General features: G+C 36.7%; 2 protein-coding genes across 5 annotated transcripts in view; both read left to right on the top strand.

The window, feature by feature from the left end:
• The window catches only part of LOC145671257 (uncharacterized), a 103709-nt gene extending 90038 nt beyond the window's left edge, over nt 1–13671 (top strand). For 3 of the 4 annotated variants that reach the window (XM_081740177.1, XM_081740175.1, XM_081740174.1), the window contains one exon: nt 12444–13671. In XM_081740177.1, the coding sequence (XP_081596303.1) occupies nt 12444–12544 (101 nt within the window). In that variant the 3' untranslated portion in view covers nt 12545–13671. Of the gene's footprint in view, nt 1–2000; nt 2130–12443 lie in introns of those variants that run through there. The other variant, XM_081740176.1, reaches the window with a different exon arrangement.
• Nucleotides 13672–25309: 11638 nt separating this feature from the next.
• Nucleotides 25310–25705, top strand: LOC145671626 (protein GVQW3-like). Its single transcript, XM_081740822.1, has one exon. The coding sequence runs from the start codon at nt 25310–25312 to the stop codon at nt 25703–25705; it is 396 nt and encodes a 131-aa protein (XP_081596948.1).
• The last annotated feature ends 1318 nt before the right edge of the window (nt 25706–27023 follow it).

Raw genomic sequence — 27023 nt, 5'->3', positions numbered from 1 at the left:
ACAGCGTGGGCACAAAGTCCCGTCAGCCCGAACCGAAGTGGCAAAATGAGGAGGCACTTCATTTTGCTGAAACCAACATGTCTCCTTTATCCCTCGTGTTTCTAAAAGAGGAATGAGCCAATTTTTTAGCATAGCAAGATATCAGTGTTTGTTAACAGGTCCAAAAAAATATGAAACATAAATTTTTTTGTTGTCTACGCCAGCCCATATCATGACAAGAAGAGAGTTATTCTGTTTCTTCATAAAAATTACTGTTTTTTCTTTGACCAAAAGACAACATTCCGTGTTCGGGAGCTTCGGTATATGGCACATTCATAACTGAAAATACTTTTTTTCCGTTTCTGGATAGTGTCAGGCATCTGGAGAAGTGCATCACGTGTCTCCTTCCCTCGATTTAAATCATTGTTAGGTAATTCTTGAACAAATTTTGTCGATATGGGTGTAATTTTAAGGCTTGTTTCATGTGTGTGCGCAGAGTGACTGGGTTATACCTAGTTACGCGGACCATTAGCAAGTTGAACTCATTGGTGATCTTTCCACTGACTCCATGACTTTTCTGCATTGTTCCTCTCTCGTTGATGGTCTGCCACTTCGTGATTTATCCTTAACACTGCTGATAGAAAACAGTTTCTGTTCCCAACGCAAAAGTGTTCGCTTTGAAGGGAGCTCTCGTCTCCGAATCGTAGCTGGAAATACATATGCACCTGTTGCAACGTTTTTCATGTTCTGGGCCTCTCGTGAATCAAATGCGTTCTTCATGGTATAATCATTTGTATCAGCCATTGTTTATACCTAAATAAGAAAGAAATACATTAATTCCGTCATATATATTTACAGTTTATAATGACAGTTTACGTACTTTGATTATTTTATATTTACAGGGGTAAGTCATTTTTGTTGTGACCCCATGGGGGATATGTTTTAATATAGTTCCAATGGGTTCAGCATTCTCAAGTTAATATAAAAATGCAGTTAAAATTGTATCCAAGCATGAACACTTTTACCATTGACATAAGCGGAACTTCAAAGATCCAAACTTCAATGTCATTTTTCTCTTGACGCAATGGACGGATATATTTCAAAATAGATTCACTGGATTCAGGATCCTTAAAGTAGTAAAAGTGCAATTAGAATTTTATCCTAGATCCACTTTTTACTAGTGGCATGATCATTAGTTCTTTTTAATGTTAAGACTGTTTTGGTTTATTACGAGTAATTATTTACCACCCATATTGGCATACAAATATATCATACAGTCGCACCTAAGATGTGATACTCAGATGGTAATCGATCGAAATTGGAACCTTCAAAAGATAAAAATTCACTACCGGCACAAATTAAAAAGTCATGGTCGAAAAGTGTGTTAATTTCTGTGCAATTTTTGCATTCATTTATGCAGGTTGCAAGTACGAAATTGTATTTGCATATTTTTCGAATTAATTTATTGAACGAATTGTACATTTAAACAAAAATCCTCACTAAAAATATCCATGAACCTCTACCGAAAGTTATCAGAAGTGGTAAAGTTAGTACAGATCAAAGGAACAAGTCGTCAATAAAAATTGTTAGTATCTCTGACAACTGAAATAGTGAAGCATGATAACCGGGAAGTTGGGTTGGAGTCATCCCATTCCAGCACACTAGACTTCTATATTTTCGTAATGTATTTTGTATTTTAGTTTGATTGCAGTTAACTAATTTGATGTTTATTTTTCATTGATGAGTTTCTCTTAGGCATTTTTTTCTTTTAGAGTATGCCTATTAAGTTCGTCGATTGAAGTTAAGATACTTTCTTATGCAAGGCCGTAACCAGGAGAATATTGGAGTCAGTCCTCCCAAATTCACAAGTTTAAATATAATAATGACAATTTAAGTAATTTTCGAGTCTCTCAGTTTTTTTTCTTCCTTTTTTTCCTGTCTGTCTGGATACGGCCTTGTTCGTATGTAACACTTTCATCGTGATAAAGTTGTTTTGAAGATAATAAATTCATGATTTTCAGGCCAGTGCTTTACAGGAGAGTTTGCCCATAAAACAACAGCTCATCTGTCTGCTTCAGTTATTTACAACCTGAAATAGTTACGTCCATTCCGACGTATTTCGAGAGTGAGTTAATTGTATATGGTTCGCAGTTGTTCTAGGGGTTTAAGGTTGTAGATTACTGAAACAGGTGTGGTGTAAACAAAAACAACTGTTGCCTGGAAGCAAGAAAAATAAAAATAAATAGCATAGGTGTTTGTGTACATACAATAAACCTTGCTTCACTGCTTGTATGGAAGCCAATGTGTGGCTTTCTGGTGGTGGATAAAGGACAAGATACTTTTCTTCAGTGAGGAATAAAACTTGATCGGCGTGCAGAATGGTTTTCTTCAACAGCACACACACAAATGAATGAAATAGTATTTATTCCTTCTGATCGTCAATAAATCCTCTTTATACAAGAAAGAAAAAAAAAAAAAAAATACTAAACACGTCAGCAGTGATATATAATGTGAATTACAATAAATGTGTTTTTAAAAAAAAATGATGATCCAGTACTACTTACGAGGTCTGGCTAAAAATAACGAGACTGGTACCAAAAGGACGGTTTGTTGACACAAACTTACAAATTAAAGGTGGTGTCCTTCAACATACTTCCTTCCCCTCTCTATACACGTTTGCAAACGAAATTTCCATTGCTGGAAGCAGTTGAGGAAATCTTCAGATGTCACCATCTTAAAACCACTGCCGTTTTCTGCTTCACCTCTTCGACAGTCGGAAAATGAGTTCCCTTGAGAGCGGATTTCACTTTCGGATAATACGGTGCCAAGTCCGGCGAACAAAGTTTGTGTTCTAACTGTAGTTTTCTTAGCTGCTAGAAACTCCGTAACGGTCAAAGCAGCATTCGAAGGAGCATTGTCGTGATGCACAATCCATTCGTTGTTCTTCCACTAAAGGAGCCTTTTCTTTCTCACGCATTCTCGAAGCTTCACCAAAACCTGTTGATAATACTGCTTATTCACTGACCTGATGGTATCCATTCTGTCAGGAGCAGACCATTGATATCAAAGAACACAGTGTACATGACCTTCATTTTCGATTGCCCTTGTGCCTTTTTTTTTCGTTCGCTGTGATGAGAGAATTTTCCATTGCATGGATAGCCTTTTCGTTTCAAGATCATACTGCAAGATTCACGTCTCGTCACAGTAACGATTTTCGTTAACAAGTCTGGTTCTGCTTACAGGCGTTCCATCGTGTCACTGCACACGTGCTTCCGGAAGTCTTTCTGCTCCTGTTTGAGGTTTTTGGTAGCATTTTAGCGCAAACTCCGCATGTTCAGATGGTCGTGCAGAATTGCGCGGTCAGATTCTTTATCGCTGCTCACCATGTCTGCTATCAGTCGCATACCGAACCTGCGATCTTTCCGGACAAAGTCATTTTTGCCACATTTTCCTCTTGTTGTTGCGGTCAGGGGCGTACGCAGGGGGTGGGTTCTGGGGGTCCGGACCCCCCTCCGAAACCCCGACTTTTTTGTAAATGTAGTCTACTTTTAGGGGCAATTTTAGAAATTTTCATATAATTTAGCCTCAAATTGTATTTGGATCCCCCGGAACGCTTTAGACCCCTCCCGAAATAAATTCCTGCGTGCGTTCCTGGTTGCGGTGACAGACGACAACAGTCTTTCATCAACGTTCTCTCGTCTCTCGCTGAAGAGTTTGTGCCACTCAAACACTCGTGTACATTGCATTGTATTATTACCATATACATCTCTCAAAAGTTTCACGCACATACACACACACACTTGGTGATTTCTTTAATTTCACAAGGAATTTCAAGTTAATGCGTTGCTCAATTTCACATTTACCATTCGTCCGGCAACATGATTGCACACCTCTTCAATTGCTGCCCACAGATTAAACTAAATTGAGAGCAGCAACTCATGTATATCATTCTCTTATCAAAGGTTCAAGGTTACTCTGCGCGCATGCGCTCCCAACTGCTGCACGTATACTACTGACGGGGTTGCCAGTTCCGTTCTTTTTAGCCAAGCCTCGCAACTTCTCATCGATGTTTCAGGTACAATATCGATAAAAAAGTAATGTGTATTGGAAGACAAAGGTTAGTACAGTGTCAACAAATGTAAAAAAAATGCTCTATACATTCAGTTAGTTGTTAAAAAAAGACAAAGTTAATTGCGAAATATTGCTGTTCAAGAAAAAGTAAGACTGTGAAAATGGAGTTAGACTGTCACAGACTAGCATTTCCCCCTTTTTCCTTGTTTCTTCAGTCTTAAGCTTGGAAGACAGAAGCCCGTCCTCTTCGTGTACTAAGTGTGTGTTAATGTAATCATGGCAATTTATTCGGGTTTGAGACTGGATAAGATTGTTTTTTTCATGATAGGAGTAGGAGGGTTCTTAGTTTCCCAGGTTTAGAGTAGTAGTTTTTATAATATTTTTCCTTCTTTGTTTTGTATGAGAAGGATCTAGAGACGATCGTAAAACTCGGAGTATTTTTTTCCCCTTTCCTTTAAGAGTGTGTGTATTGTAGAAAACCATGTAATTATCTTGTAATTCATATTTTGTAGTGCATCCATGTAGTTTATAGTTGCCCTCACGTAACTTGGTGTTGTTGCATTGAGAAATACAGCGCAGTTTCCCCTACGAGATGTCTGCTACAAGTTCGTGTTGTCAGAAACAGCACAATTAATTAATGCTTTCGATAGATCTCTAATTTATCTAATACCATTTATCTTTTTTTAAATTTTCGGAGACTGATGGAGATAAATATCAAAACATGTATAATGTAGTAAGAAAGTTTCAAGAAAATTGCAAAAGATAAGTATGAAAGATAGGTTTGAATAAAATTGCAATGAAACATGCCCTTGAATCCGCTGCATATAAACTTACTACTAAACGATGAGTTACTAAAACTAATGCATATCGTAAACCCAATGAAGGAAATATTAATAAAATTATTAACAAATAAGTTTTTCAAATCTTAGACATGATTAATTTTATTGAGAAAATGTAACAATTTGTCTTATATAATTTTTAGAGTAATAGTAACTGATCTCAAAATTCGGATCAAAGAAACATGTGAAACGATAGAGAAGTGGGAGAGCTTTGAAATTTTATCATGGTTCCTATTCCACCGTAAACTGTAGATCCACGTCTCATAAGCCTTAATGCTGAAAGGAACGTGAACTCCGTTTCAGACAAGCAACAGGGGCGGCTTTAGGATTTCAATTTCGGATAGACCCGCTCCCTCGCTTATGGATATATATATTAGGAGATTACTTTTACAGTAGTGGCTACTGCTGTTTGTTAAATAATTCCCAGCCTACTCCCTAAAGCCGCTACTGCCAAGCAATCAAGTGTTTACATGAGATGCATCGAATGAAATGTTACATTATAATTCTCAAAGCCAAATGTAAGAGTAAATTTGCGTGGAACCACAAATGGTGTGTAATGACTTACTCTGTAGCCAGATAGAAAAGTATGTTACCAGAGACCGTTGTTTCTTGATTCAATAGAATATACTGTATTTTTCGAACGTCACAGTGTGAGTTGCTCAAGCTGTTTTTGATTTGGTAGTTGGTCACCAAATTTTTCACATTTGCGGTTTTCCGATTTTTTTGAAATTCTGTCGGCATATTATGCTCTACCAAAGTTTTGGTTTCTGTTTCAAAGCTGATAGTGTTCAAAAAAACCAAACTTTGACATCAGACTTGAAAGCAAATTTTCTTAAAAACCTAACTGATGTAAGTTTTTCATTTGGATAATGGTAACTAATTAGATTTAAAAGCATTGATTAATTTTACTGCACCACAATGCTAAGTCGTGGCATGCCTTTGTACGTTACCGACTGTTTGTAATTTAGTAATAACCTTGCTTCTGTTGCAGACCTCTATCTTACTGGGGAAGTAGCCCTGTATCCCTCAGCGCAACAGTGCTCCAAGTTGCGGGGCGGTACAAAAAGTAGCTTACGTAATAAGTTTGAACTAAATAAAATGCTTTGCAGGTGTGTTGTAAATAAAGGAGCAGCATCTGGTTTCATTTTGCTTTGAATGACTAGAAACATTAGTACTAAAAACTGATAAATAAAAATCAGCATGCATCTGCTTTAATTATTCTAAAGTTGATTTTTAAAAAGACTTAGTGTGTAGTGTTCTTTATTTATAAAATGATGTTATATTAACTACACCATTGATGTTTTAATTTAATATATTTATCCTGATTATTACTGCTACATTTTAAAGATATATTTAGTTATAAGGGTCTAATTTACAAACCACAAACCCACAGTAATCATGGTAAACAATCACTTTGTATCCACAACGAGAGCATATGTTCTTTACTAATTCGGGTATACTAATTTCATATCCGCTATTCATTTTTCATCACGTTAACATTTGTGAGATACACGTGAAGTCGTATCCTGCGTAGTGTCAATATTTTACTGCATATGTGACTCTATTGTGTGAAATTGGTAACACTGACAACTGTTTATGCGTCAATTCGTAATTTATCTTTGCAGTAATGGCGTGTCTTTTAGCACGTGCAGTCGTGTGAGTTTCTGCATAGAACAGAATAGAGGATAAATAGCTGTCAAAATGAACGGGATCTTTGTTAGTAGGTTTAACTCTTGTGCGTTGAATAGGGTAATAGTTTGTGTGTTGTTACCAATGGTGATAGTTTATGTGATGTTACCAATGTTGATATCTGAGATCAGTAGCTGTGTAAACAATCCAAATGTCTTTTAAGTTTGTCCGAGGTCCATTCCAAAATCGCAACGCAGGACCATAACATATCGTATGAAGACAGCGTACCGACATTTGTGTTACCAGATAGAACAAATGGCACCTGTTCGTGCATTCTTCAGTTACTTTTTGCTGGTTCACTTCAGTTTGAAAGCAGTGCTACAGTACGATGGTAGTAAATGGCCATCCGTTTAATTGTTATATGCTGTAGGAGCGACAGGACTTAACGATATAATGGTCAGGTTTATCCAGGTATCATAGCGACTTTAATGTTGCAGTTATACTGCTTGTCTGCAGGAAAGATACATGAAACATTATTGCTTTATCTAGTATGAGACAGATTTGATCATACACAGACTACTTCAAAAAGGAGAATTCGTTAAAATGTGGTCAATTTACGCCAGGCGCTTTGAATATACTGCGTCCAAAGGAAAAACTTCTTTACCTGTAGTATTTTCCATTGTACAAGCTTTGCTTTAATAGACTTAAATGTAATTCAAACTACTTGCTGAGCAAAACAATACCTTTAGTGTAAAAAAAAAATATTAACGTGTAACAATTTCACCAACAATCCACAGGGCTTCATCTGTCTTCATCAGACATTGTTGAAGATAGTGTCTGATGAAGCCAAGTTAAGAAGCTGAGTGGATAGTTGGCGAAACAGTTACACGTTAATATTTTTTTACAATAAACGTATTGTTTTGCTCAGCGAGTAGTTTAAATCAAATGTAATTCCTTTTACCTACCTCAAATTTGACGTAATGCTGTATTTGGTAATGGTGTAAACAAGTATGAAAGAGCTTTTGCTTGTGCAAGAGAAAAATTTCCTTACATGACTGAACTTAATGCCAGTAAAGGAATTTTGATAATTATTATTATATGTATATGTAGGTGCATACTTTGTGTACATCCTGTATCTCGAGAATGTGACATGCAAATTCTGATTCTTTGAATTTAGCATCGCCGAATTAGTAAAGAACATCTTATTTTATTTGGCGTTTAGAAAAAAATATTGTTTCTAGTGTAATCGGTGGAAAAGTTGCTATTTACCAGAAAAACTTATAAGCGATGTTGACATATATACTTAGTATCGTATTTAAATACCAGATATAATATCGCGACCAACTTGAAACTCGTATGTTCCGCACAAGTTACTGGAGATGGAAAGGAGATGTAGACTTAGCCCACCTATGCGTCACTCAAAGCGGAAATAGAAATAATCAAATAATAATGATAAACTTACTTTCTATTATGAGCAGTGCCATTTGTAACATCTATCGAGAAAAACGACATAAGGTATTACACATAAACTATATCGTGAAGATATGATGAGAAAACAGATGAGTAATTTATTAGAGTTGGCAGTCCCATGGAGAAAATTGAAATCAAAATGCCATATCAGGATTCCTACAGACATAGAAAGTCAGGAAGTCAGGAAAATGACAATTGGTAATGGAAAGTCGAGAAGGCATATAAAGTCAGGGGAATTTACCAAACGTATATTTTACAAATAGGAAACTGAACATAGGCTACAGCAGGCTTCTAATATTGTAAGTAGAAAATATATACTTTAAAAATATTATTTTTAAAGGCTAGTCTATGGCTCGGTCAGTAGAATATCCGACTGCGAATCCAGCGATCCGCGTTCAGTCTTTGGTGGGAGTAGGAGTTGTAAGTCCCGGAGATTGACTCAGCTTCGGAAAACTAGTACCGGGAACAATTCTGAGGCCAAATCAGAAAACAAAAGCGATATTATTGCTACCGAGGCGCGAGACCGTGTAGGGCTGCTGTGCTGAGATATTTTTAGATAAACTGAGCGAGAAAAAAAATTTAGTGTCCCACGATTATGTCCGTTAGGCTATGGGAGACAGATGATTAAGGCAAATGAATGATGATGGAAGAATTAGTGGAATAAAAATGTGAGAGGAAATTGAAATAGCCTGAGGACACCCACAGACACGATGTTGTCTACCACAAACATACGTGGTTGGGGGTCGAACCAGGGACCCATGCATCACAGATATACTACACATTTCCTTCCCATTATATTCAGTGCTTGAGCTTGAAACCAAAAGGAAGGTGGAGAAAAAATGTTGAATGAAAAGTTTCTTAATTAGAAGCGTGGAGTGTGATTTCTTTGAAGCTTTCTAATGCATCTTAGTTGCTTGGGGTGAAGATGTTCAAAGGTAAGGGACTGAATTACCATCAGTCTCCAAAGAGACAATTTCGTTAAAATAAATAAATATGGCATATGTGATTGTGTTTTGTCTTTCCTTTGAGGCTTAATATTTAACCCAGTTGCTAGTGGCCGATCCAGATTGAGAGGCTAAATGTACCCGAACTGTAAACAAAAAATCATCTCGCGTCCACAGATCCTTATCAATGTAATGGAAATACTTCGAATTAGAAACACGTCTGGGTTGTCAACAGACAGGCGGCGACCTACACCAGGCTGTTCGTTGTGGTGTTAGGGTAAACTGCGTGCTACGTGAGGAGCAGTAGAACGGCAGTGTTCAAGGAACTGAGTAGGGGTGATTGTGTAAAATTGGCGACCTCTTTGATTTCTTAAGAGGCCAGAGTGTTGGCTCTCGGTTATGTAGTACGAGCGTGACGAAAGTGGCAAGTGTGTTGGGTATGTTACAAGGGACAGTGTCCAAGGAGATGACAGCCTACAAAACTTACAGCAAAACCACATCGGCAAAGAGGAACAGTGGTCGGAAGAAAATTCTCAATGATGGATCCCGCCGAGCATTAAAGTGGATTGTTACTCAGAACCATCATGCGACTATAGTGCAAGTGATGGAGAAACTTAAGCAGCACCTCCGGCATCCTTTGTCGACAATCACAGTCCGGCGCGAGTTACCTGACATGACATAAGAATCGGGTTGCACGGCGAAACCGCTGATACGGTACCATAACGCTTTAGCATGACGCTAATGGTGTCTCGAATGGTCGGATGAGTCATGGTTTATCATATTTTCAAACCGCCAGCTTTGTTTGCATGTGGCGGATGTCCGAAGAAACATATGATCCGCAGTATGCCACCCAGCCGTGAAATATGACAGCTACTCTATGACACTGTGGGCCATATTATGCTGAATTTCAGTGGGTCCTATGTTGACGCTTACCGCCCACGCCGTTGCCCGTGATTATGTCGCTTTTTAAAGGATCATGCGCATGATATAGTCCAGATGTTTCCGCGCAATGGTGCCATGTTCCAGAATGATAATGCACCCAGCCATACAGAGGATTATTGCCATGAAGTTGAACATCTGTGGTCCGTTTTGGAGACACAGCCGCCTCTATCCTTTCTCACGGAACTAAGTAATGCATTGCATGTGGAATGATGTAATATTCCACTTGCTACCATTTACTCATCACCCCTGTATGACTGCATTCCACATCGCATCAGAGCTATTCAGAAGGCTAAAGGTGGTCCAACGCCATATAAAACTGTTAAGTTGCACATTTAGTTTCAGGTGCTTCTATTACATTGATAAGGATTTGCATGCCCTAGGCATCACCGCTATTGCTAGTAACAACCAAATAGAAATACAGATTTGTCTATAGTAGTGAAACAGACACATGAGAACTGTTAAAGTGGTTAACGGTAAATTTTTTAGACATCGTTATAAAAGTGTATGAAATTCATAGTTATAAGTGAAGTTTTCCAAAGTGTAGTATATATTAAATACATAGTATATGCTGTTAAAGTTCATTTAGAGAGGTCATGAAATTTATTTCACAAGTCAAAAGTTTTTCCGAACGACAGGTAGATATAAATTTAACCCAAGATCTGTATTTGTGTAATCATTGACGAAATGATGTGATAATTCAAAACTACATTTTTTGAAAATAATAATAATTTTCTTAAGAGGAAAGAACGTCGTACAAGTGAATTTCAAGTATCCGGAGAGAAGCTATGGAGAAAAATCGTGCTTTATAAGCCTGAATATACGATTCTTCTTTCAGAAGAAACTCAGAATAACAGTTCTGTTTTTGGATGTCACTTACGAGCTGTAATTTTGAGTCATGTCACTCCTCTCGCTAGGGCACGATGTGTGTCTACAATTGCGATTGTGGTATCGAATATATATGAAAGACAAGTTCAATGCCAGTTTCGTAGATATACGAGGGTGGATCAATAAGCAACGCATATTTTTTTATGCTCAGTTTGTAATTCACATCATACATTCTACCTTACGAACTGGTGAACGTGGCCGACAATGTTTGAAGATGGATTCGCCAGTCATTACGAAGTGCCATTTCAATGACCATAACATTCTCTTCGCTTGATGCTGCTAGTGGATACTTGGCGTGTGACTATCCTGAAAGTTCACTCGGCCTTCTTCAAAGAATTTTCACCACCTGGAGATGTTAGGACATCCATATAGTCTTCCCCATACAAGCACACAATTTCACTCGGGTTTTGCCGTTTTACCCTCAAAAAACCGAACTAAAGTTCTGTCCTCTTCACAAGTAGATGACTATAACACATGCACCTCTGCTGCTAGAGGTACCGCACTGTAGTCGATGGTTGTTCGATCAGGTGTATCATGTGGAGATGTGTGAAGATAGAATGTGTGATGTTGTGCATGATAACCTGAAATTCCGTATAGTGAGTCATCACGGGGTGCTAAAGAACTTCACAGGTGTCCAAAAGGGGCACCGAATGATGATATGCCTGGATCACTGGAGGAGGACTTCCTTTTTTGGAGGGATCGTTACAGGTGACGAGTTCTGGGCATGCCACTTCACGCCTGAAATAAACCGAATGGAATGGAAACACCGATTTGCCACCAGATTAAAAAAAAATCAGTTTAACGTCCCACGATTATACACTTTAAACTGAAAATGGGAGTACCCTGAGAAAAACACCATGGGCACGGTGTTGTCCACCACAAACTTACTTGGCCAGGGATCGAGCCAGTAACAGCAGAGGTAAGCGCCGAACCACTAAGCCATCGTGCCTCTCCAGATGTGAAATTCAGTATGACTCAATCTGTGAAAAAAAAGTGCTAGTGACTCTACCCTAAAATATGAAAGGGGTTTTCTTGGTGGATTTTTCTAACCCGCAAGGTCTCTGGAAATGCTGCATCGTATGAAACAACATTGGCAAAGTTACGTCTTACGATTCATGACAATGTAGCCTCCATGTTACTACTTTTGTTCGTGAAAACTTCGACAAGTTTGAGTGGGAGGTGTTCGAACACGTGCCATACAGTTTCGATTTGGCATCTTCAAATTCCTCTTTTTGACCCGAGATGAAGAAATCCGTGACCGCCCGAAGTTTCAATTTAAATGACGAAGTGAAATCGGTTGTGCGCCTTTGATTGATACTTCCAAAAGACGGACGTGGTATAAATAAGGTATTTTGAAACTTATACCACGATGGGAGAAATAAATTGAGAGATTTGGCGGCTATGTTGAAAACTAGCTTTAATATGAGACTTTACTTTGTATATATTCTTCTACACAGAGTGTTGTACGTTATTTATTAATTACTCCTCATATTTGTAAACTGACCAACAGAGAAACTTTTCTGTGATGGATGAAAATTACTTCTTGAACCAGTTAATATAGTAACAGAAAAAAATAACATACTCCTTAGAGAGTATGTAACGTATTTCTTCAAGTAAGATTTTTACAGTTGAGTTGTATTGTAACAACCAAATAATTATAGTAATGCCTTCTTTTATATTGCAGCAAAGCAGCAAGCTCCGTTGCCTCCTGTATCGCAAGGTTCTCATCCACCTGTTATGCAGTTGGGGAACAAAATGTATGCTAGTAACACCTCCGTTTGTTAACCTACGTTGTGTGTAGATGCATTGAGTCTTCCATTGGCATTAACCAATGAACTGCTACTATGGAACTGGAGAAGAAAGAAAACAAAGCATTCAAGTGAATTCTTGTTGTGGAGCGAACTTGAAAAACATACTAGTATGTGACGAAAGAATGGAAATCGGTATTATGTACCATAATCATTAAGAGAAACGTTAAAACATTATATAGCTTCGTTATCACCCCATTTTTTAATTATTATGTAAATGAAGTCATTGTTTGGCTGTGATGAATGAATTGATAACAAGCAGAAATAACATTATTGAATCAATATATATGCGTGGATCAGTGCAAGTATATATAATCCAGCCTTGTTAAGTTTTTTTTTCTGCTATAAATATATGTAATGCCATGTAATCTGTAATTAATTCAGTGCCTCTCGTGAGGTGGAGTACCACATATGTCTAACTCAATACCAAATGTTCGTTGGTTTATTTTGTGTGTGTTTGGGTGGAAGTCTTTTAATTTTTGATTGTAATGGAAAGTTATGTGCAGTGCCACCGCCAGAAATAGATTAAACGAACTTTCAAGAAATATTTGTGTACTGGATTTTTTTTTTTTTTTTTAAGATGGCGCTAGATTGGATTTAACAAATCCAATGTTACCGAGTGTGATAATTTTTCGTTAATTATTTAAGTAAACAGAGAAAATAACCGGAGGTTTAAAATTAAGAAAAGCACAAAACAAAAAAAGGTTAGCGTGTGGATTATATTTCTTCGCTATTGGCGAATTATGTATGTAACGAAAACGTGTATACATACGCATTGCGAAAACTTTTAGAAGTGAAATGTTAATAGTATTAAAAGACTGAGCAAAAGAACTTTTTATGACCTGTGTTTGAGGTGTCAGAACTTCACTTGTTTTCAGTTATTACACATGAATTGTTACGATTTAAAAAAAAGTTGGCTATTGCCATGTGTATATATTATATATATTTAAAAAATGTGTCATATGGCCAAAGTGTAATATATTAATAATAAAGGAAAAACAAAAAAAATGAGATAATAATGTATACATTGAACAGTCAAGACAAAAGAAGCACAAGGTGTAGGACTGGCACAGTAATTACCATTGTAATGCATATATATAAAAACAAATAGAACACAGCAATTGTGAGGAAACATGATTGAAAATAAGAATATCGGACATGCTTGTAGAAAGATGCTCCCCCTACCTTCAAGCTATTATTCAATTTTATCAATCTATGGTTGAGTTTGAAAAAACGATAGATGATAAGTTTGATCCATGCTCAAAGACCTGCAGTTTCACACAGAGATAGCAACTGTTTCAAATAATACATAGAAATACAATCATAAATATATAACACAAATAATACATATTATTTGCATAACTATCATATAATGAAAATAATTATTTAATCGTTACATCAAGGTAAATTAATGTCACATTTAGTTCATATTTACGTATAGACTATATATTGTACTATGTCAGAAGAGATTTGTGCCGAACAGAAAATGGACGTTGTGTCAAATTTCGTAGATGTAGCGAAAATCGATTAACTAGAAAAAGCAGAAGATATGTTTCGATCATCAGGTTTCCGTTACCTCCACAACTTAAAAGTGACATTTTTTAAAAAAATAGTTGAAGAATTATTAACCGTCGTGTAAAACTTTTAATTGTTTTTTACTGGTAAGAGTAGCAGGTGCTGCTGTTTAACATACGTTGAGCGGTTTCACATACAACCAGTGGCATTGAGTATAATTTACCCAAGTGCATAATATATATATACTTCATCCAAGAACTCAAAAGCAAAAGTAAAATTATTATTTTTATTTAAGTGTCGATTAGAGTACGAAGCTAAAGGTTAAATACAAAAGCACCAGATTAATTATAATCTTCATAATCTATGTAAGATATTTACATCTTTAGGTGGCGATACATCATTCCTTCTGTGATCAGTTACGTTAGCAGATACGGAACTTAACGCATGAGGGTTCAATGATATTGAGTATTCTAGAATGAAACTTTCAAAATGTGTTCATAAATAAATGTAAGTAACTCTTTTCAGTATACGCATATAAGAAGTTTATCATTACCTTCATACTATGACTGCACAGTGAGGTGATCACCAGCTATGTTCTTTGACTGAGGGAATTAGGATAAGACCGAAGAAACAAGCCCGTTAGTGGATCATGTTTGCACTCTAATCCAACCAAGACTTACTGCTCACTTTGCTCAATATTTCATCCTCAGATCTTCTAAGCCTGTCTAAACTTTTTCGTAAAAGCTTTCCAATCAGTACACTAACCCTCCACATTTCTCTGTCCATATAGGACGTTTGCAGTCTAATTATTCCCGATACATTCAATGATGAGTAGATTTTTTAAAGATTTTTGTGCTGTGTACCCTTCTCCTTTAATCCTTTGCGAGTCTATTTTTGTCAAGGAATGAGCAAGTAACTTCATCACATCCGGTTGTTTGAAACTGCAAGGTTCCAAAAGTAGCAGATCCGGTTGCTGGGTAAAGCATAAGTCAGTATATAATTTACATTTATTTTCATGCAGTATATTTGCCTACTTTTGGTGTATTTATTCTTTAAAGTTTTTTGTTTCAGAAATTTAGATGAAAGCTATAGTTCCTGTCTTCCATTATAATGGTATATGTAGGTGAACACAAAACAACCATTGTAAGTTCCATATGTAGGCCGTTTCTTTCCAACCTACTGGAAACAAATGATGCCAGAAGTACATCGTGCTTTTACCCTTCTATTTCGTTTGAAAAAGTTCAGACTGTGGTGTGCGTTTTACTACGTACTTTTAGCTTGAATAATAATAATAATTATTATTATTATTATAAAATGACTACTCCAGATATTTGAATGATTTTTCACTAAAACTTAAGTAATTTCGAATATTAAAGTGATCTAGATTTACAGAGTATCTACTAGTTACTATTATTAACAGTACTAAGTATAAACAAAATGATAGCTTGAAGAGTGAAGAACCGAACCTCTGTCGATTCATTAAATTCATTGTACTATTGAAGTAAAATTACTTGCGTCTGAGTTGAATATCATTGAATCTTCAATTGAAGATAAACTGGCAAACAATACTTCATTATTGGGACGTTAGAAATCCATATATACAGTGAGGCTACCCAAAGAGAAATATTTAAATGAAATGCTCAATATGGCTACTTCTAATTTGAATATGTACCTCTAGTATTTGTGTTTAATTGAAGTTAGATGTGTATGTCTTCAAGCAAACCGTGGTCATATAGAACATTTCACAACCTGACATTTACCGTATCCTGTATATGTCAGGACGTACATAGAACAGACAGGAGCTTGATGATGTCCCACGATATGCACCGAGGCTAAGGGAGGCGGTGGTGGTGAGATGGATGATAATGGTGAAATGCCAAAACTAGGAGGAAACGGGAGAACCCCAAGAAAATTCATGCACATGGTGTTTGTCCATTACAAAGTCCACTTGCGGGAGTTGGGGTTGAACCAGGGACTCCACGTGCTAAAGGTGAGCGCTCTACCACTGAGACACCGCAGCCTATGTATTTCTAATACATATCTCATTCAAGTTTTAACTAAGAGTATCAACAAATCATTATTATTACCATAATCGCTTAAGTATTGACGAATCGACCCTCGTCTGTTTCTTGCTGGACAGATGGTTTGTTATTGAGCTACTATAACGTAATGTGCTTTTTGACAGATTTCTGTCCTTTTTCTTTGTTTTATATTTCTAAAATGTGAAAGCAAGTAATCTGAAATTTAGATAAAAATAGAAATACATTGTTGGCATTTTATAAAAGGTGCAAAATTTGTAAGAAAGATTCATTTAAGCAGAAATAACATTTTAATTTTTCCCACAAATATTTTCGCACGTGTATAATATTCAATGAAAAGAGACAAGTATTGCTAGTACTCAGTAGTACAGTATCCGCAAGGAAAATAGTTTGATTTCCCACTAGCAATGAAATTTTGTAAGTTAATATTGTTTCATTCACACTGGCAGTGTGTGACAATAAGTTAGTATATTATACATTGCTAGTGAAGATAATTGCAACTTTACTGTATTATTTATCGAAACTGAATTTTGAAGAAATAAACAAACTAGTCTGTTTCAACATTGCATTTAAAATGTATCTAACTTAAAGAATGAAGAACTTAAATATTTATTGGCGTAATGTTTTTTGGAGTAGTTAAAGTGTAGGGTTTTGTTTTCATGTTTTGGGAGCATCCTTCTCATTTCATGAACTTCAGTGTGTCATAATATTCATTAATTTTAGTTAATAAAGAAATGAGGAATTAAAGGTAAGAAAACAGTATTATAGTTTAAAGGGCTTCACCTTGTGTAGTACGAAAATAACACGACATTGCAGCCAATGATCTGTAATGCGCACGCACATTTTATAATTTGAATTTATATTGTTCTAACAGTTCATAACAATATACTGCTCATATGTTGTAATTGTGTTTCTAATTTGTTGGTTTGATTTTCTTTGTGTTTTGTTATCCTCAGAGTTACATGTTTGTTTGCTGATGTTTAATAGATGGGCTTAAAATAATTCAGTGTATTGAATGTGAATCATGGAAGTTCCAAATTCTGGATTTAAATTTCCGTTTAGTGTTAAACACCTTTCTTTCCCCTTACAAGAGTAGTGTTCCGTAGCCTTTACTTCGTTGGTATATTTATACAAATATTGATACAATATAATATTGGATTTGGGCTAACTTAACTAGTTTTACAGTAAAATTGTTGAGGTAATTGGAGCCCTTCTATGCCAAATCTATGTGTTTTTTTAACGTTACCTGACTCCCAAGAACCCGTATATCATTAAAACAAGGTAAGTACAAGTTGAAAGTACTTATTTTGTCATAAAGATATATGTATTTGCAACATAATTTCTTTATTAAAAAAAAAAAAAAAAACTATATGAAACTTTTGTACAATGAGAACAAGAAATTCGATGTTCCCATTTTTGTGCAAAATTTTGATACGAAGTTTTACAGATATTATGTTCTAAATTAATATAAAACGAAAATTTATCTCAGTCTATATATGTATCGCGCGTTTTGCGATTAGTTAGTAAAGAGTAAACTTGTTTTTTTCTTTTTCTTTAACGATAACCATAAAAATAAAATGCGAAAAAAAATGTCACCCAAATATTAAAAGAATTTTAGACATGTATTCAGTTGAGGAATAGTACGTCGTGAGTATTTTAATGACATTGTAGTATGAGTTTATATTTATGAGCTCTAAATAATATTTAAAGAAACCTAACTTCTATATTTCGCTGTAAGTTCTAGGTAGAGATAAATTCTTCAAATTTGCTTTTCATGCGAGAGGTAAATAAATAAAAATAATTTATACCTAGGAGATTGATTCGTTTTCTGAATCAAACTTCAAAGCCATTATTAATTTAAAACGTGTGCTCGAGATTAACTAAGTTAATGTATGGAGTAATAGAATGGAAAATTAAATTAGTACAGGGCTATAAGTTCAGTTATTGCGTACAAACGGTCAATTGCATTGTTCTATTCGGTTTCAAAACGAAGTCAGAAGATACCTTGTAACAAGACCAGTAGCATCTTTCATTCTTATCATCTCATCAAGGATCTTAGTGGCAAAATATAGGTAAAAATTCTTGAAGCGTCACCACCTTACAATAAATCCATTGGCTGTTAATGGTCAGTCTTGACTTTCTATTTTGTATTTCAATTTTTGTGTGTCTGTAGAGGAAGTCTAAATCCAGAAAGTGGTTTCTGTAATTCAAACGCTGGTGATATTAGATATTTAAAAAAATATTCCAGTATGTCTTGATCGACTGTGTCAGCTCCCTAGTGCCTAACAAATCACCAAGGGATTGTAAATATGTACAACATATATGCAAATAAAATTGTATAAGAGAATTATATATATATATATAAAGATTTATCTAATGTACATGCAACTGTGTAACTATTTTTATTCTGTAGTTGAAGATATTAAAATAATGTTACCTTTCAAAACATGGTTTCTTATAAATGCATTAACCATCATAATTCCCTTGTCGAGATATCAGTACGTTAACAATGACAAATGAATTCCGTTTTATGTTGTGTGTACGGTAGACTTCCAAACTATGGAGATTCAACATTGAAACTGGGAGCAGAGCAACCTTATGGTTGGAAGAAACGAAATCTATTTTTTATACCAGGCAAGTGCAGCAGCCGGTCCGCCTGACCCCTTATTGAAAATATACTTCCTACATAATCTTAAACTGAATTGAAAATATTTTTTGGATAACTGATGTCCACATTGGAAAATATCATCCGCGTTGGAACATGTAGTGTACCACGGAATATTGAGAGACTAGTTCAGAACAGGAAGAATCAGATTCCCCACTAAAATGATAAATAAATAGATTTTTCTGCTTTTCTTTAGTAAATAAATATTTTGATTATCGTTATAACGTTTTTGTGTTCCTGTGATGTTAGTGTATGTTGAATAAGTTTCTTCAGTGAATATAGCCATTCGATTGTTATACATTGTCTTATACGGCCCTCGGCGCCAGTAATTCCTCTGATTGGACCACCCCCTATTCCAGCTGGTATATTCCTGCTTTAGACGCTGAATCCATAAAAACTGTTCCTTGCAATTTCTTACAGTTTTGGGTCAATACGAATCAAAATTAAACCAGAATTTGTGCTGGCTTCAATAGAAGAATTAATTAACGTAGAATATACTCTTGGAATCCTAAATTCATATTTAAAAAATCGTTTTTTGCTATCACCTATTACCAATTTCATCTGAGAATGAATATTGAAACCGGAAGTGGTAGTAATTTTTACCATTTCCTGTTTTTGTAGGTGGATACGGGCGGAGATAGAACCTATTTTTGCGACACAGAATTCATATAAAAATGACGTTTCGCTATTTTAAGATTTGTTTTTTCCCTATCACGAAGTGTTAAAAAAGAAAAGCATACATTTCTTCCACTTTCGGTTTGAGTAGAGTATTAGAGGTAGAGATGGAACATCTTAACGCTGAACCCATATAAAAAAGCCATTTTTCGCTTTCATGCCATTTTCGTTCTATAGAGACGACTGGAAGTGATTGATTTCTTCCAGTTTCAGTAGAGAGAGAAGGGTGGAGATACATCTACTTTTGGGACGTTGAATCCATTGCAAGAACTCTTTTCGCGATGTATTACCGTTTTCGACTGAAACCGAAAATAATTGATTTATACTTCTAAGTTGAATAGTGTTAATGGAGTTATGGTTATTTCGTATTTCTTTTATGATGATATAAGTGAATAATCTTCGGCAAAGTTTATATTAATGACTTGAGTTGTTCTTAAACCTTTGGTTCACAAATTTGTTTCATCTCCACACGAAACCACAGATATGGCTGATTTAATTCTCATACTTTGCATTTGTTTCAAAGCAGTCGCCATTACCTGATCAATGATTTATGTCCGCCACGATACATTGTAACTAAGTCACAAGAGGTTTACGTCCTATTTGAACGGCGCATCCATCGAGTCAGCTTTTGGAATATCCCATTAATTTAGCTTTCAACGTAGCTAAAGGAAACGTAAGTGAATGAGTACATAGAGTTCTCCGTAGCAGAATGGATAAAGTCATGGTTCAATAACTACAAGTTTCGTGGTTCGAAATCTGTCTGTGTAGCTTCAGGTTTTTTAAATTCTTAATTCCTCAGTTCTCAAGATCTTTCTCTCCATTCGTAATCATCTGATGCTCTAAAAAGAGTTCTCCACCTTAGTTCGACAACTGCCTAATGTGATCCTCGCAGTTCGAAACCTTCCCTTCTTCTGTTTAACAAAATCACAATTTTCGTCATAATATGGGTGCTGTCCGATCATTTTTCCCAATTCTCAATCTCTCTCTGTCTCCATATTTGAATCTCTCTCCCCCTCTCTCATTGTAGCCCAGGAACTCAAATGTCTTGAGATCAAACCTTCGACTCTTGAAACCAAGTGTAAGCTCTCTAGCAATGTGCTATCGTAACTCTATAGGTCTTTTGTTAAAAGCAGTGACTTTTAGATTTTATACGGGGGGGGGGGGTTTCCGCCGACATAAGATTTTCCCTTTTTTATTAGTGTATTACTATACATTTGATAAAACAATACGTATTTATGAAGCTTAAGGGAGGGGGAATTTCACCCTCCTATCCTGCCCAAATGTCGCCCCTGGAACAATTGCTTGCAATTATTGAAAAGAAATGAAATGAATCATTGAATAACACTCATATCTGTTAGTAGATATTTTAGAGGTCTGTGTGTGCATTACAGACTTTAGGAAGCACAAAACCTACTGCCGTTATTGGCAATTTCCATAGATTTCTTAAGGAGCATCTTACTAGCTTGCAGTCTTTCAAGAAGGGAAAGAATGAAACTAAAGGTCTTTATGAAGCTCTGGGAACATTGTGAGACTTTTTTTTTAATTTAGACTCTTAAAATATTTCAGAACAAACGAATGGAAAAAGACTGTTTTAAAGCTATAACGTTGTAAATTTGATTCCTGTTTCTTTTTCAGCTGAATGGAAAGAGTGTACTACGTCACACACACTGCTTTAGGCAAGGAGAGGTGGAGGAGGAGGAGTTGGATTGAATACTATAGATAAACCACATTGACTTGACACCTAGCCTTCCGTTCTGAGCGCTGCTATCGGCTCAAGGAATTCCACTTACACGGCTGCAAGGCTCTCTCGCTTAGCAACATCTGAACCCTTATTGGCTCAATGCGTGGGTGAGAGTTTAGTTCGCATTTTTGCCGCGGATCAAGACATTTTGGCAGCACTATAGAAGCAAATAATCGATTGAGACATGTATTTCTGGATGCATAAGAAAACGGGGCAAGAGTTTGTTATTAATTTGGACTTAGAATTTGTGTAACTATTTCTATGCCGCGAGCTGTACAGCGAAATACGCCAGGATTTATGTAGGACTGACTGCGGAAGACAAAGATGTTTTCATTTGTCTTACATGTCCCATGTAATATCGGTGCAATTTATTATTAGTCTATTAAGTCATAGTACAGTGACACTGTTTATCTTCTTATGGACTAGAACTTTTCAGTTTGGAATTTCACTTTAACTTTGGAGATTATAATTTTTACATTATATCTTTTTATCTTCATCTTGCACTTTGGTTAGGGTTGCCATTGGTCCCGGAATCGAGATCTGGTTCCCGGTGTCCCTAAAATATTTTTCGGGAAGAATTAATGTCCCGGATCTCAGCGAAGAAGAAAAGAAGGAAATATTATAGTTTGCTTACAAGAGAATATAATTTAACAAACTCCGCCAGAACATATTTCCAATGAATTAACCGTTCTATATGTTAAAAAAGTATACAACGTGTGGAAGGAAACATCATACCTTGAATGAGCTGAAACAGACTCTGGAAACCACGAAACCAGTGTTGCCACAGTCCTCGCTCTGTAATGAGCTAAAAAATAGTACCAAATTGAAAGAAAAAGGGCTGAATTCAATATTTTATACCAGTGTAATACATCGCTTTATAACATGAAACTAAAAGAGGTAAAGTTCTAGAACACCAGTAGCGTAACGTTTACTTTTGCAACGGGTAGACAGCACAGGCGCACCCACGGGGGGAGGGAAGGAGTCAACCGGGTTTCGACATCCCCAAAACTTCTTAAGTCAATATACTTTTTCTTTCACTTTCTTAATAAAACTATACGTGTTTAGTAGAGAAATGATTGATGTAGCATGAAAATTTGATCTTACATATCATTTGTACTATTTCTCTTATAAAAACAATGTAGTTCCATATTTTTTTCTGAAAATATAGATGAAAGTACTTTACAATTACTTGTGTTGTCGAGTGCAGAATAATATCCGTTCAATACTACATAGACGTAGTGGCTTGGATCCCCCCCAAACCCTGGACCGCTCCAGTTAGGAATTGTCTGCTGGGGCAGACCTTTTGGTCAGTCTCGGACCTGTGGAACAATTTCTTGACAAATGTTGAGTTAGGCTATAGGGCTAGCTGGCATTTTATTTCTTTTTTCTCAAAAAGTTGGGAGCAATAGCCCCATGCTCCCATAGCTCCGCCCTCCCAACAAAAAATTGGGTGCGTGCCTGGTAGATATTATTATTTCTTCTCGAGTTCGGAACCAACATTAAGTTGTAAGGCCATGTCTCACACAGCCTCGGTGTTGGAAAGGAATATGAAACTCCTCACCAAATTTCGCTACAAACTGATTTTTGCGAGGTTGCACTACTGTATATAACATATGGAGACTTAATTTTCATCAACAAAACCCTTAACGATTAAATCAAACAAGCATACCGATATTAATTCGTTCTGAAAAATCTCAGTATATACATTGGATACGTTAAATTGAATTAATAATTTACTTCCTATGTATAATCGTACTTGCTTAGCCTTTGTAAAGTGTGATCTCTGATTCAAAAAGTAAGCACAGAAATTGGCTATTTTTTAAAACTTGATACTAATTTTCATACGACAGCTTAGCATGCCATTTAATAACAACTGGTGCAATAAATCTAAATCTAATCATTTAGTTTGCACATAATACATAATTAACACATATCCAAATTCACATAAAGTTAGCTAACGATTTTAAAAGCAACAACAGAACAGCAGACTATAAATCATCTTGCGGTCGTTTTTTTTCTTCTATTTCTTAAAATTTTCTTTGAAATATGATTGAATATAAAAAAAAAGAAAGAAAGAAAAGAAAAGAAAAAAAGAAAAAAGTGTGTTGGATATATAATAGTACAATTCCGCTGAGTGTGGTATCACTGTAGCTGAAACATGTCTCATTGCCAGAAAAAAAGTTCTTTGAGCGAGCGAGCGAGAACACAACACAACCTCATGCGCGCGCCACTTTCAAGTAGGAGCTCCACTGACTTGTTCAGCCGCGTTGAAACAGATTTCTTGATGTCTCTCTGTGGCATGTTTGACGGAGACAGAACTTTAATTCCCCAGTTTTGAAAAATAAAATTATTTACAAATTAGATTCTACCACTATCGCTATTAACCAATCTATCACGGACTCTATTATTTCTATATTTTTCTACAACATGAAATGTATATTACTTCTTATTAATTAAGAAATTCTAAAATAATGTTCTTTTAATTTGAAAGGGTATACAGTGTCTCATAGCACTCTACGGAACTGTAGAACACCCCCCTCTTCCAAAAGTCCAAATCAACAAAGTGCTCTTTTTAAAAATTATTTTTTAAAAACATCCAAATAGGAGGACCCCGAAGAGCAGTGGAAGTAGATGAAACTTTTCTCGCACGTAAGAAGTATAACAGAGGCTATAAATTAAAAGGGAAAACAGTTATCACCTTGGGTTTGTATTGTAAGGAAACCAAATGCGCCTCTATTCAGGGGCGTCATTTCAGACTTCGCTTGGGGGGGGGGGGCAAGAGCACTTCTGACATAAGATTTTCACGTTTTGCACTAGTATGTTAGTAGGCAATCAATGAAAGTAAATGTATTCCTCAAACTCTTGGGAGGGGGGCTATTGCCCCCTCCTGCCCCCCCCTAAATGACGCCCCTGCCTCTATTTCAAAGTGATCAATAAACAAAATGGTATTATGGTCATATATGAAATATATATAAAACCAGGAACAAATCAATCATTTCCGAGTTCGTGTTAAACAGTAGTTTTAATAAAATATTAAAATATAAATTATTGCACCTTATTCGCGCTTATTTTACGACCGAAAAAGAATAACAGACTCTAAGAATAATATAAGGTAAGTAAACTGAAATTTGTTTCCCGGTATAGTTCGAATTACAAATTTTCCATTTAAAAAAAAAGTTCGTAGCATTATGCGGTTTAACGTCACAGAATGAACGCTCAACAGCATTTTTTAAGAGTCCAACACACAGTATAGGACTAGCTCAGGAGAGTAATGCTCCCGGAAGTAGGAACGAAAAAAACAGTTCTGATTGGTTGGTGTTATCCATTTCTTGCCACATTGCATTCAAATAGCAAAAACTAAACAATTCCTGTTGTCGGTCTTCGTGGCCGAGTGGGCTAGCGCTATATGTTAGTAACGAAATTCTATTTTGGCGTGAGTTTAAACCCGGCCCAAGTTTTTTTTTTTTTTTTAACATTTTTATAACAGTTTTTAAATTAAAATAAGATAAAAATAATACTCAAAAAACTGATTTACTTACTTTTGTGCAGATAAGTAGTAGGAACGGCAATGCACAGCAATGCTCTCGGGTGGAGCATCAACCATCTGTTTCTCATTCATTCTCTGATGCGGAAATATGAAGAGTGTCGGTACAAACTGACCAGTAGCACTCAGTAGACGTTATATTTCGACCTCTTTCGCCTGAAATCAACTTGCCCACAACTCTTTCCCTTTTTCACGTATCGCTTTGGGATGATACGACGATACACCAGTCTCATCCACGTTCAATGTTTGTGATGGTGGAAAAGAATATTTCTCCATCAATGTCCACTAATTCGAAAAGAACTTCGCAACTTCTTCCTTATTGAAAGTTGTTGTACTCAATATACTTGTAGATACAGGAGTTCTAAGAAACAAATCGGGATGTCACTTCATAAACTCATAGTACAAGGATAAATCAAAAAGTAAGGTGAAATTGCTTGTCAAACCCATAGTATTGTGTGTAGCTAATTAATTCTTTTCGATGTTACAGGTAATCTGGTAATAGAAGTGTGACGGCTTGTACAACATTCTATGTCCACCCGTCTGGTGCTGAGAGCAACTCAAAGATGGCGCAACAACTGGAACAATACACCAAGGAGGAGGTGCGCGGTGTCATTCGTTTTTTCTGGGCCAAGGGAACAAAACCATGTGATATTCATCGAGAATTGGTGCAGGTCTACGGAGATAGTGTTATGTCGCTGAAACAAGTGTACGTGTGGTGTAACGCATTTGCAAGTGGTAGGAGTACTATCACAGATGATGGCAGAAGTGGCAGACCATCAACGCCCATCACCGACACGAATGTGGCTGTCGTCGATGCCATGATTCTTGAAGACAGAAGAGTGCGGTTGCAGGACATTGCCAATGAATTGAATATCTCTTATGGTTCCGTAAGCGGTATCGTCCATGACCAACTAGACTTCACAAAAGTGCGCGTGCTGGGTACCCAAGCTTCTGAGTAACGAACACAAAAACCAGGGAATGGGCATTTCCCTGAGCCACCTCACACGTTATGCCGACGAAGGAAATTCATTCCTTCATCGCATCATAACGGGCGATGAAACTCCGATACCTCTATGGACACCTGAATCCAAACGTCAGAGCATGACATGGAAACATCCATCGTCACCACAGGCCAAGAAATGCAAGACAATAGCATCTGCCCAGAAAACAATGGCTACTGTCTTTTGGGACCGTCTCGGTTTTATTCATGTTGAATTTCTGGAAAAGGGTACGACCATTAATGCAGACACCTACTGCCAAACCCTGGACAGGCTGAAAGCAGCCATACGGCCGAAACGGCGGGGGGCACTCCGAGAGGGCGTGTTGTTACTGCATGATAACGCACGTCCACATACAGCCGAACGGACCCGTACACACCTCCGCGGGTTCAAGTGGGAAATTCTCGATCACCCTCCGTATAGCCCTGATTTAGCCCCCTCAGATTACCATTTGTTCGGCCCCCTGAAGCAGCATCTCCGTGGGCAGCGTTTCCAGACACTAACAGAGGCACAACAGGCTACACGTACCTGGTTAGGAAATCTGGAACAAACAACATTTCTTTGAACAGGGCATGGATGAGCCTGTGTGAAGTTGGCCCCCCAAAAGTTTGGGCTACACGAAATATTTATTGGGCCAGAAAGTACTTCATTTGGGCTGTTTGGGCTAGCAACTTTTAGCGTTTGGGCTACTCTGGAAACAAAGTTACAGCCTCGCAAAGTTTGAGGGGCCAACTTCACGTTAGCCCCCCAAGTGTTTGGGCCAGACGAGATTTTTATTGGGCTGGGTAGTACTTCGTTTGGGCTGATTGGGTCAGCAACTTTTAGAGTTTGGGCTAATATAGTTTCCGAAATATGGGCTATTAAACTTTTTGAAAAGTGATTTTCCTGCTTCTTTTGTCGGGGCCAACTTCACTAATATGATATTTCTGACAAACATGTTTATTGGAATTTACAGTACTTTGTGTCGACTAGCAGCTTAGGAAGTTTCAAAATTTGGGCTGTTTTCGAAACAAAATTAGAGCTTCACAAAGTTTGGGGGGCCAACTTCACGTTAGCCCCCCAAGTGTTTGGGCCAGACGAGATTTTAATTGGGCTGGATAGTACTTCGTTTGGGCTGATTGGGTCAGCAACTTTTAGCGTTTGGGCTATGCTAGTTTCCGAAATATGGGCTATTAAACTTTTTGAAAAGTGATTTTCCTGCTTCTTTTGTCGGGGACAACTTCACTAATATGATATTTCTGACAAACATGTTTATTGGAATTTACAGCACTTTGTGTCG

The sequence above is a fragment of the Thermobia domestica genome, chromosome 15 (assembly GCF_964235325.1).
Source record: "Thermobia domestica chromosome 15, izTheDome1.hap1.1, whole genome shotgun sequence".
NCBI classification, from domain to species: Eukaryota; Metazoa; Arthropoda; class Insecta; order Zygentoma; family Lepismatidae; genus Thermobia; species Thermobia domestica.
Note: the sequence above shows the minus strand (reverse complement) of the source record. Positions and strands in the feature narration are given on the sequence as shown.